At 48.9% G+C, this 13,033-nt stretch overlaps 1 protein-coding gene across 2 annotated transcripts in view; it reads right to left on the bottom strand.

Moving 5' to 3' along the window:
* The window catches only part of LOC143934090 (sulfotransferase 2B1-like), a 94,225-nt gene that overhangs the window by 4,720 nt on the left and 76,472 nt on the right, over positions 1-13,033 (bottom strand). For both annotated transcript variants that reach the window (XM_077457402.1, XM_077457401.1), the window contains exon 6: positions 7,388-7,568. In XM_077457402.1, coding sequence (XP_077313528.1) covers positions 7,388-7,568 — 181 coding nt within the window. The remainder of the gene's footprint in view (positions 1-7,387; positions 7,569-13,033) is intronic.

The raw sequence follows: 13,033 nt of genomic DNA, 5'->3' as shown, positions 1-13,033 counted from the left end.
TAAAGCACTCTGAAGAGTGATCCATAGCGGATCGTGTTTTGAAGGTATTTGACAGGTGGTGAAGAAGAGTTATGTTGCCTCCTCATCACCTGTTTTAAATCCCTAAAAACCCTTGCCATTGTGCTGTAGCCATGTGCATTGCACACGGTTATAGCGCAGCCCCATTCAGGTGAATGGGTTGAGTTAAGCAAGCGCAGGGCCGTGCACCACTAAAATGTTCAGGTTTGGCTTGAAGAAAAGGTGGCAACCCTAGTCCTGCATGCATATGTAAACGGTGATCTCACCACATGTGAGGTATCACCACAAACATCAGAGCAAGAGCAATAATTCTAACACCAGACCTCCTGTGTAACTAAACTAGTAACCTGTAAAGCAGGGATATGCAATGAGCGGACCTCCCAGCTGTTGTAAAACTACAAGTCCCATCATGCTTCTGACTCCAGGTGTCATGCTTGTGCTGTCAGTCAGTCTTGCTATGCCTCATGGGACTTGTAGTTCTGAAACAGCTGGAGGTCCACTAATTGCATATGACTGCTGTAAAGGCTTTTAAACACTTCAGCCCCAGAAGAATTGGCTGCTCAACGACCAGGCAATTTTTTATGCGATACAGCACTGCGTCGCTTTGACTGATAATTGCGCAGTCTTGCGACGCTGTACCCAAACAAAATTGACGTACTTTTTTTCCCACAATTAAAGCTTTCTTTTGGTGGTATATGATCATCTCTGCGGTTTTAATTTTTTGCACTACAAACAAAAAAAGAGCAACAATTTTGAAAAAAGAACACAATATTTTGTAGTTTTTGCTATAATAAATAGCCCTGTTTTTTTTTTTTTTTAAATCTATTTTTTTCCTGAGTTTAGCCCGATATGTATTCTTCTACATATTTTTGGCAAGAAAAATAGCAAAAGCGTATATTTATTGGTTTGCGCAAAATTTAAAGCGTCTACAAAATAGGGGTTCGATTTATGGCATTTTTATTATTCATTGTTTTTTTATACTAATAATGGGGGCGAGCAGCGATTTTTATCAAGACTGCGATATTATGGCGGACACATCGGACACTTTTGACACATTTTTGGGTTGATTGACAATTATACAGAGATCAGTGCTATAAAAATGCAATGATTACTGTATAAATGTCATTGGCAGGGAAGGGGTTAACACTAGGTGGCGATCAAGGGGTTAAACATGTTCCCTATGTGTGTGTGTGTGTGTGTTCTAACTGTGGGGGATGGGACTGACTATAGGAGATAAGAGATCGTGGTTCCCAGCTCGTAGGAACTCCCAATTTCTCTCTCCTCTCCTCACAGGACTGGGATGTGTGTGCTTACACACACACGTCCCTGTTCTGCCTCTCATGTCCGTGATTTTTCGTGGCCAGCAGACATCGTGATTGCTGGTTACTAGTGATGGACGAACTTCCGACGGGACGTTTCACGAACGCGGACCGCGAACGCGGTCAATAGTGCGTGAACTGGAACATTCGCGGCGGGCCCCATTGACTTCAATGGGAGGCGAACTTCGCAAACCTACAGGTCAAATTTGCAGCCACAAAATAATTAATAGCTGTGCAAACATAGTCCCACCACATGGCCAATGACATAACACATGTATGAGGTGAATCTGGGATCGACAACTACAAGCATTCTTTTTTTATATGGGAAATTGTTGTGACAATTCAGGACTGTGGAGCGCATGAAGGCAATGGAGGAGAGGGAAGGTCAGGGACCAGGGTAGGCAAAGAAGAGGGTGCAGGAGATGATCACCAGCAGCGTGACATACAGCAATGACACCTGCACCGTGATAGAGTCATCTGACAGCAGCACCGTGATAGAGAGCACTGACATCAGCAGCGTGACATACAGCAATGACACCTGCACGTGATAGAGTGATCTGACAACAGCACCGTGATAGGGGGCACTGACATCAGCAGCGTGACATAAAGTACTCACACCAGCACCGTGATATACAGCACTGACAGCAGCACCGTGATAGAGAGCACTGACATCAGCAGCGTGACATAAAGCACTCACACCAGCACCGTGATATACAGCACTGACAGCAGCACCGTGATAGAGAGCACTGACATCAGCAGCGTGACATAAAGCACTGACACCAGCACCGTGATATACAGCACTGACAGCAGCACCGTGATAGAGAGCACTGACATCAGCAGCGTGACATACAGCTATGACACCCGCACCGTGATAGAGTGATCTGACAGCAGCACCGTGATAGAGAGCACTGACATCAGCAGCGTGACATAAAGCACTCACACCAGCACCGTGATATACAGCACTGACAGCAGCACCGTGACAGAGAGCACTGACATCAGCACCGTAATATACAGCACTGACACCTGCACCGTAAGCAGCCCCAGGAGGAAGTCAGCATAGCACAGGGATGGTGGGAGCCCCTCATGATGAGCATAGCACAGGGATGGTGGGAGCCCCTCATAATAAGCAGCCCCAGGAGGATGTCAGCATAGCACAGGGATGGTGGGAGCTTCTCATAATAAGCAGCCCCAGGAGGATGTCAGCATGGCACAAGAATGGTGGGAGCCCCTCACAATAAGCAGCCCCAGGAGGAAGTCAGCACAGCACAGGGATGGTGGGAGCCCCTCATAATGAGCATAGCACAGAGATGGTGGGAGCATCTCAAAATATGCACAGCAGAGGTACAGCCCCAGGAGGAAGTCAGCACAGCACAGGGATGGTGGGAGCCCCTCATAATATGCACAGCAGAGGTACAGCCCCAGGAGGATGTCAGCACAGCACAGGGATGGTGGGAGCCCCTCATAATATGCACAGCAGAGGTACAGCCCCAGGAGGAAGTCAGCACAGCACAGGGATGGTGGGAGCCCCTCATAATATGCACAGCAGAGGTACAGCCCCAGGAGGATGTCAGCACAGCACAGGGATGGTGGGAGCCCCTCATAATAAGCAGCCCCAGTAGAAATATGACACTGCTCAACCTCTTCAAAGAGGAGGGTACGGGCATACAGTACGGTGTGCTTTTTTTGGACAAGGAAGTGAGCCAAATGAAGAAAGAAGGTCTCTGTGCTCGATTAAAAAAAATGTTTATAGACATATACATGGTCTACTGGTCACATGTGTTGAATTCCTCCGAGATCCATGCCTCATTCATTTTTAGAAATGTGAGGTAGTTAACACTGTCGTGAGCTAGGCGAGTACGCTTATTGGTCACGATCCCCCCTGCTGCGCTGAACGTCCTTTCGGACAGGACACTGGACGAGGGGCAAGCCAACAGTGCGATTGCAAATTGGGCAACCTCTGGCCAGAGGTCAAGCCTGCCCACCCAGTAGTCCAGGGGTTCATCACTCCTCAGACCGTCCACATCGGCCGGTCTGACGGTCTAGGCGTTCCCTGATGCTGGATCCGGATGACACCTGTCGATGGGTCGGCTGAAAGAATGACCTCATATCTATAGTCACCAACACATCTTCAAACCGGCCTCTTCTTGCAGGCGCTGTTGGATTGGTACCCGCAACTCCTTCTCTGGGAGTGGGAATTGCTCCTCTGCCAGCGCACGCAAAAGCAGAATGCGACTTCCTCATCAGCAAGGCGAGCCATGGCAGTGTAAGATCTTCTGAAATGGGCCGAGATTTTCCTTGCCTGCCGCAAGATGTCCTGGACCCCAGGGTATTTAACAAGGAATCGCTGCACGACCAAGTTTAAGACGTGTGCCATGCATGGCACGTGCGTGATTTTGCCCTGTTTCAATGCGCTAAGCAGATTGGCACCGTTGTCACACACCACTTTACCAACTGTCAAATTGAGCTGTGTTAGCCACTGATCTGCCTGTGAACGCAAAGCTGAAAGGAGTGCTGGGCCAGTGTGGCTCTTGGCTTCCAGGCACAACAAACGCAGCACGGCATGGCAACGTCTCACCTGGCATGTCGAATAGGTTCTGGGGAGCTTGGGCGGCGCAGCAGTAAGAGACGCTAGCAGCGGAAAAGTAGGAGTCAGCCGAGGAGGAGAGGGAAGAGGATGGAGTAGGAGGAGGAGGAGATGAAGAGTCAGGCCTGCACGCAATCCGTGGCGGTAAAACCAAATCTACACGGGCGCCACGGGTTACATGCTTGACGGCCGTCAGAAGGTTCACCCAGTGGGCAGTAAAAGTGATATACCTTCCCTGCCCGTGTTTGCTAGACCACGTGTCTGTGGTCAGATGTATCTTGGCACCGGCACTGTGTGCCTGAGATACATTCACTTGCCGCTGAACATGGCCATATAGCTCTGGGATGCCCTTCTCTGAGAAATACTTCCTTCCTGGGACCTTCCATTGTGGTGTTCCAATGGCCACAAATTTGCGAAAGGCCTCCGAGTCCACCAGTTTATATGGCAGTAGTTGGGGGGCTATGAGTTCTGACAAGCCAGCCGTCAACCGTTGGGCAAGAGGGTTATCCGGCGTCATCATTTTTTTACGCTCGAACATTAGGCCCACGGAAGCCTGCCTTTTTGCAGAAAAACCTGAGCTTGGCGTGATGGAAGGTGGAGTGGAGGACAATTGTGAGGAGAGAGGAGAAGGAGAAGTAGAAGACGAGGCTGGACGGTGAGAGCCTGCAGTGTGGCTCTGTGTGTTCCGTTGCTCCCACTCGGCTCGGTGATGGCTGCTCATGTGCCTTCTTAAGGCGGTCATCCCTAGGTGAGTGTTGGGCTTACCGCGACTAATGCGTTGACTGCAAAGATTGCAGATGGCAACGCTATTGTCAGCAGCGGACACGTTAAAAAAAGCCCACACTGCGGAGCCATGTGCCGGTGTCCTGGGAGCGCCAGATGTGACTGTACATGGTCGATGACTCGCTCCTGATACATTTGCAGTCTGCTTTGTCCCTCCTGTGCAATGTAAGTTATTCCTGCTTCTCCTCCCTATCTGCTGGTCCATATCTCCCTCTGAACTCCCCTCCTCTTCCTCTCTTGTGGGCACCCACGTGACATCACTAGACACGTCATCATCAACATCACCTTCCCCACCGCTATAAATAGAGATATCGGAGTAGGCAGCAACACTGGGGACCAACCTCCTCCTTGGGCTGATCTGGGTACTGTCGTCAGACTGCTGAGTAGCGGTTGTTGCTGCCTCCTCTTCCTGATCCAATACCAAGAGTGGCTGCACATCAGAAATGTCTTGATATGGATCGGAAAATAATTCCTGTGACTCAAGCACAAGGTATGTGGTGGTGGTGGTGTTGTTGGTGGTAGTGTCTTTGGGGGTGCACATAGCAGAGAGTGAAGAAGAGGGTGCAGATCGAGAGGATGAGGAGGGTGCAGAAGAGTAAGGCTGAGTGAGCCACTCAACCAAGTCTGGTGCGTCCTTTAAAGTAATTGAACGCACCTTCTGAAACTTCCCACTTTGGCTCAAGCCTGTTGCTCCTGCCCTACCCCTTCCACCCCTGCGGAAGGGCCTGCCTCTTCCTCTGCCTGTCATTTTTTAAATGACCCTGTGACAAAACTCTCAGTCCCTATACCGATGAAGGACTGCTGCAGTATAGGGCAGCGGTCAGCAGTAGTGCACCTCAACCCTATGTACTGTGGACCTATACCAGTCCTTATGGAATGGCAGACTGTACCTCACTCAACCCTATGTACTGTAGCACCCTAGACAGACCAAGTTACCAGTCCTTATAAGGAGCTTTGTGGAACAAGTGGGTTGTGAATGATTAGCAGACTGCAGCAGAAGGGCAGCAGTCAAGTATAATATTCTTTCTATATTTGGAAGAAAGAATATTATACGTGTACAAGCCTATTACCATACCACTGATACCAGTCCTGAAAAGAACCTTTGTGGAACTAATAGTAACAGCTACTGATTAAACTGACCCTCACTGCCTCACACACTGCTTCCTGCCTGTCCCTATATAAACTGACAAAACAGAGGCTACTGGAACAATAATTGAAATAGCACTTTTGTGGACCTGATAGTAACAGCTAATGACTAAACTGGCTGTCCCTGCAGCACACACCGTCCTGTCCCTTTCTCTAAACTGACAAAAGACACTCAGGCTGCTGCAACAATCACTAGCACAGCACTGCCTATCCTGAACTACACCTTACACCTATACCAGTCCTGAAAAGAACTTTTGTGTACCAAATAGCTAGCGATTTGGGTCACTGTAATCTCTCCCTGCTCCACACAGCAACCTCTACCTATAGTGACAGAAGAAACAATGTAAAATGGCTGCCAGATCGGGTGTATTTATAAGTTAGGGGGAATGTCCAAGTGTCCATGTGCTGTAATGTCTCAATTGGCTGTCCCGTACCCCATGATGGATGTGTCATCATAGGTCAAAGTTCTTTTACACAGATAACACAGAAGTCCGCCGGGCGTAAGGCGCCAATAGTACGCCGAACGGGCGGACCGCGAACAGCCGAAATTCGCAGCGAAACGACCGCCGGGCAAACCGTTCGGCCATCACTACTGGTTACAAGCATCGGCACCCCCGCTGTGCAGCAGGCGCGCGCCTGCTATCTCGCTTAAAGGGACGGGCGTACACCTACAACGGTTCGCTGGATCGCGCTGACCTGCCGCAGTATTATGATGCCGGCTGGTTGGCAGGTGATTAAAGTGCCGTTTATGGATAATTTTTTGTACTGTAGTTTGGGTAGGAAGAGAGTTTATTCTGGGCATGCTGAGTTAGAGGCTGCAGGCTGTGACAGGTGCATCAGGTGGGGTGATAAACTCCAACTTCAGCTTTGAGAGCTTTAAAAATCTTTATTTTAATAAACATTCTTAATTACAGTATCCAATTGTTATGCCTATAGCAGCCTTTCTCAACCTTTTCAACACAGAGGAACCCTTGAAATAGTTCTCCGGTCTTGGGGGAACCCCTGATAAAAATTTGAAATCTACAACTCATGATACATTAGTGTGATGGTTAGTGTAAAGAATGGTCCTTACACTTGTGGTCATTGGGAAGAATTACCCCCTTACAGATAGCTAAAAAAATCAATGGTGTCGGTGGGAACTTATCTGAGAGGCAGAAATTGCCCAATGCTGAAGGAACCCCTAGCAACCTTTGGAGGAACCCTGGTTGAGAATCACTGGCCTATAGCCTTTATTTTACATTCATTATATAATATTTGGATCCTGTTTTTCATTTTAAACATGAAGACACATGACTAGAGCACCAATCTGCGCTGTTGCTCCAGGCACAAGAAAATGTGTGCAGGATTCATCGCACTCTAGCAGAGAGTACTACCTACATATTCCACACTAAGCTACGGAGTAATAGGGTATTGACCAATGTAAGTGAAAAAAAAAGGTAGGTACAGTAATTCAATGCACTATTAGTCCACGCATATGCAAATAGGTTTATTGACACTTTATTTAAAACTGATAACATATATTAAATCAGATTTTTACCTTTGCGCATAAAAGAACCTTTGGTTTGATCTATATAATTCTGAGGAAGTAAACTGTAGTTGGACATCTTGTTCTCTTTCATTGCTTTGAAAGATGAATTGTTTACAACTAAATCAGTCTGTACTTCATGTAATTCTTTCCCCAAAAAATCACAAATTTTTACCACACTTCCTCTGAGATCCTGGATGAAGAGAAAAATCATTAGTAGAAGTATCCATTTCCAAATGCATTGCATCTTCAACAGCATTTAAATGCAGCATATGCCTATAGTTTGAAACAAAAACAAAAAAGACAACCCTTTAATGCATGAACCTGGGTACTCTGTGTTCAGTTTATTGGTACATAATCCCCCGGAGACAAACCCCCGCTCTGCAAACACTTCCTCAACACCGCCGGAAATTGGAACCGAGAAAGGCACGAACCATCTTCATGAATGAATAAGGCCCCGTCCCCCCCGGGCGTACCTCCAAATAAACCCTTAAAGCCTCCACAGGGCAAAAACTGGGGTCTGCACCCCGAAACAACTCTACCCATACCCCACTACCTAACTGAACCATTTTTGTACTTCCTAATCAAAATTACCACAGAAGAAGGGGCCCAGTAAACATCCCCTCTCCTCAAACCCCCCCGAAGCTTTCTTGGAAGGTGATACCAATTCACCTATCCGAAACGCCCCAAAAAATGGCAACAAGAAAGCAGCTCGGAAAAGTTTTTTGTTCAAAAACTATAGAACACACTTCCCCGATGTGGCGCAACAAAAATGCCCAAGACAGCAAAAGAAATCGGCCGCCGAGAGTCCTTTCTCGCCGCCCCCTTTCTAAAAAACCCTCAACGCCTTTTTAACTAAAAAATTCTTAGTCACATCCACTAACCCTTTACGTTGAAACCAAAAGGCCAAAGCCGACATGTTTTTTGCTGACTGCTGACCCAGACACCCCGGACACATAATTATAACAGATAAAACCTAGCACCCACATCAGCAGATCTGCAGGGACTTCTGGCCCCCCAACCTCACCCAACCAGGTCGACCATTCCCTCCACCTTGCCTGATAAGCCGCTCGAGTATCTTCACTCATCGACTGTTGAAACAATCCTCCGATGAGTCCAACACAATCCTCCACAACTCCGGAGGGCACGGGTACCCGCGTCTGTTTGCAGACTGCGAAAAATCCTCCCACTGGAAACGAGACAGAACATCCGCCCACCTATTCTCAATTCCAGGGATGTGCACCGCATAAACAAACTCATTAATCCGCAAACAACTGCGCACCAACCTCCTTAACAACCTAACCACCGGGGGCGAGGAAGCCGAGATATTGTTTATGGCCACCACCACCCCCATGTTGTCACAATTGAATCATACTTTTTTATCCCTGAGCTTGTCCCCCCACAAGTCCACAGCCAGAACAATGGGAAAAAGCTCCAGCAGTGCCAGAATTTTCAAGAATTTTCAAGAACCCGACCTCTCTCCAAGATTCCGGGCAAGGTTCCGCACTCCATTGCTCGTGGCAATAAGCTCCGTCCACGGCAGAGTCCCAGAGGGAGGGGGGTCACTTACCGGGACAGGTCTCAGGCTACCTCCAGGACCCGCCGAACCTGCCGCGTCGGTAAACAACACTAAATCAGCATCGCTGACCAGTCTCTCCTGCACTATCGCTCTCTCCCATTAAACTCATCCGGGAACACCCCCACACTCCCAGATCGTCCCGTAACTCTCTGAACAATCTAACGAAGTGAGTGGGCACCCTCACCCGCCAGCCTCCTGCAAAAATTCCGCCCCATGGGCATGATCCTGCAAGCAAATTCAATTTGCCCATGAGCGATTGCCATTCCTGCAACCTGAGTTTTTGCCTGCCTCGCGCCGCGCTCACCTCCTGCCTCAGCGCCACCACCTTCTCCTCCGGCAATCTACATTCCATGGCCAAGGAATCAATCGTGATTCCCAAAAACACTATCTCCGATGTGGGACCTTCCGTCTACTCCTTCGCTAAGGGAACCCCAAACCGTTCCGCCAGATGCTGCACCGTCCCCAGCAGTATCCCGCAGCCGCGGGATCCTGGCGGACCCACACACAGGAAGTCATCCAGGTAAGAGATAACCGAGTTGACCCTAGCCGTCTCCATCACAGCCCGCTCAAAAAAGGAACTGAACATCTTAAAAAGAGCACATGAGATAGAACATCCCATGGGCAAGCAGCGATCAACAAAATAAGATCCCTGCCAGCAACAACCCAACAAGTGCATACTCCCTGGATGCACTAGCAACAAACGAAACGCTGCCTCCCCATCCGTTTTCGCCATCAGAGCCCCCCTGCCATACTTCCTTACCCACGCAATTGCGACGTCAAATGACATATAGGTAACCGCACAAGCTTGCGGGTCAATACCGTCATTTACCGAACCGCCCCTGGGGTAAGACAGGTGGTGAATCATCCTAAATTGCCCCGGTTCCTTCTCCGGAACCACCCCCAAAGGTGAGACCACCAGATCCCCCATCGGTGGGGTAAGAAATGGGCCGGCCATCCGGCCCAGCGGCCCGATCAGGATACCTACTTAGGAAAGGCAGCATCCTGTCCCGCCTCACTGGCGTCATCCCTTTATCCAGCGAAGTCCCCAGTGCGACCTTGTCCTTGCCTGAAGCAACGCGCAAAGGGGTGCCCTCCACTACATCCCAAACGCTTGTGCTAGTAGCGACATGTGTTCCCAAACTCGCACGTCCCGTCATTAAATTGCCAGCAAACCCTTTCCTGTTTTGGGGCCAGCGATCCTCAGCGCCGCCAGCCCCCCTGAAAAAAAAAAAAAACTGGCCCTGGACGAAGTCATCAACTTCATCCACAGGCTGATATCCTTATGGTCCCATCTAATGGTCGGGCGCACCGCTTTTCGTTGGCGAAACTGTCCGTCATATCGGAGCCAGGCCAAACCCCCATACACCCTGTGCACCTCACTAATGGCCTCCAAATAGCAAAACAACGCTGAACAATTCTCCGGTGCCTTTTCCCCACTCACGCTAGCTAAAATCGCAAACGCTTGCAACCAATTTGCAAACGTGCGCGGAATAAGCCTATACCCCTCCTCTTAATTTTTTCTCTCATCCGGCTTGACCCTGTCTAAATTTAATTTTTCCAACGGTAACAATGAGAAAATTTCTACGAACTCGTCCTTCCAAATCCTCTCCCTCACCTCTTTCTTCAAATGCGCCCCTAAACGGTCCCTCTAAGCACACATATACTTCGCTCCTCGCCGCATCCGCCGAATCTTCTCTGCGTCATTATCTTTTCCTACTGAAGCACCAACGGTCCCTCGCCGTCTGACCATGTCTCCGTCTGCTTTTCCGCCCGCGTCTCTGCTGACACCCCACCCCTCGACATCCCTAGTACAGAGGGGACTGCTGTCCCCCTTACCCCCCGCACCGCACCGGGCGGCGCCACCCAAGGGTTAATCGGGGCGGACGCCGGCCGCCCGCTGCCCTCCAAGCGGCGTAGCAACTCTTTCAGGGCATTTAATACTTCACTACCCCCCACACCGTTCCCCCCTGTGCCCCCCGACCCTGCATCCCCCCTCTAACCCCAGCGGTCAACCCCTCGACATACCCCAAGGACTTACCGGGCTGCTGCAGGCTAGAAGGCCCTCCAGCCACTGGCCCCACTGTCGCTGGCGTGTAATCCTTCCCTTCATGCAACTCCCCCTCTTTCGTGCTGCACTCCGGTGCACTCTCAGGCCCCATCGGGGGCCTCCGGGCTGGTGTTCTGGACGGCCCAGGCCGCCCCCGGCCGTTTTCTGTGTCCGTATCCTGGAGGCCGCCATCTTTTTTGTTTACCCGTGACGAACTTCCGGTCACGCCGACGTCATATCCGCTGACGTCATCAACGTGCGCCGCACTGCTCGTGTGCACGCCGCTCCTCCTCCGACCATCCCTCCCAGGCACTGAGACGTGCCCGGAGGCGTGGCCACCCGACTGCCGCTCTGCAATCACTGCTAGCCCCCCCGACCGGAGCTTCACCAGGGGGAACCACCGGTACCACCAACGATCGAGCTGCCAATCTAAGCTGCTCCCAAAGCTGTTCTAACCCACTCATCTTTTCTAGGGTGGTGATCCCGAACGTTCCTCCTGACCTGCTGCTCCAGACTGCTGACCTTCCTACCCTCACGTGCCTTCCCATCAACTCTACTCTACCCACTCTTACTCCATCCTCCAATCAGGTAAGCCTTGTAACTTTCTTAACCCCTCGCACCATTCCCCTGCGTAAGCCTTGCACCCTGTCATGTATGCCCTACGCTTACGTTGCACTACAGCTACGTACATGTCTGAATAATCATAATTGGAAAAAATAGTAGAGAGTTTAATCATTAATGTGGGGGGGGGGGGGAATTAGTGGGATCACCCCCATGAAAAATGTGGTTCCTTCCTCAAGCAATTTGTTGGGCTCCCAGTGTTTGGTACGTTTGGCCTCAGTGTACGGAAACAATGCACGATTTGCTCAATTTCAGCTTTACTAAAGGTTGTCTCAATAAAGTTTCAAACTTTTGTTCTGTTTACGTGTAAGGAACGCTATAGTGTATGCCACCCATTGTATGCCACCAGCCTATGCCTGGTGCTCTTTTAGGCTGCTTAGAGCCTGTGTGGGCTTATTAAAAAAATGGCTTATGAGAGGTGTTGCCATATGACTTTACCTCTTTCATGGCTTTTGCTCTCATCAGCCATACTATCTCCTTTCTTTTTTCTCCACTTGTTTTCTATGGAGCCCTGTCTTTGGTGGAACTTATGAGATGCAAATTACTTCTAACTTAGTTCTCTATAGAGTTGGACATTGTACCCAAACACAATTGATCTCTTTTTTTTCCCACAAATAGAGATTTCTTTTGGTGGTATTTTATCAAAAGTTTTATTTTTTATTTTTTGTGCTATAAACAAAAAAAGACAGACATTTTGAAAAAAAAAAAACACACAATATTTTCTACTTTCTATTATAATACAGATCCAAAAAAAAAATGACAAAAACAAATTTCTTCATTAATTTAGGCCAATTTGTATTCTGCTACATATTTTTGGTAAAAAAATCCCATTAAGTGTATATTGATTGGTTTGTGCAAAAGTTATAGCGTTTACAAACTACGGGATAGATTTAGGGACTTTTATTTTTATTTATTTTTTACTGGTAATGGTGTCAATCTGTGATTTTTAGCGTGACTGCGACATTGCGGTGGACAAATCTGACCCTAAGTGACACTTTTTGTGTCAGGGTCAAATCTGACCATAAGTGACACTAATACAGTGATCAGTGCAAAAAAATGCATTGGCCCTTGTATAAATGACCGGGCAGGGAAGGAGTTAACACTTTTGAGCGATCCAGGGGTTATATGTGTTTCCTGGGAGGTGTTTCTAACTGGAGGTGGGGGAAGTGGATTCACTGGAGGAAGAGAGAGATCGTGATTCAGCTTAGATGAAACGCAATCTCTCACTTTTCCTTCCTGACAGATCAGCGGTGTGCTTTGTTTACAGGTATGTGATCTTGTGTACCTGGGCCGCCCTGCTATAATAAATGCGGTCCAGAAGTGGTTAAAATCCATACCAGACCTGGAGGCTTTCCGGCCGGTCCTTAACGACCAGCTATTCACTGTGCTTTGCCCAATCAGGGCTTACAAA

This window comes from Lithobates pipiens, unplaced genomic scaffold (assembly GCF_037356315.1).
Source record: "Lithobates pipiens isolate NorthernLeopardFrog02 unplaced genomic scaffold, aLitPip1_a1.2 Scaffold_27, whole genome shotgun sequence".
Taxonomy (NCBI): Eukaryota; Metazoa; Chordata; class Amphibia; order Anura; family Ranidae; genus Lithobates; species Lithobates pipiens.
This window is presented reverse-complemented; position numbering and strand designations above follow the sequence as displayed.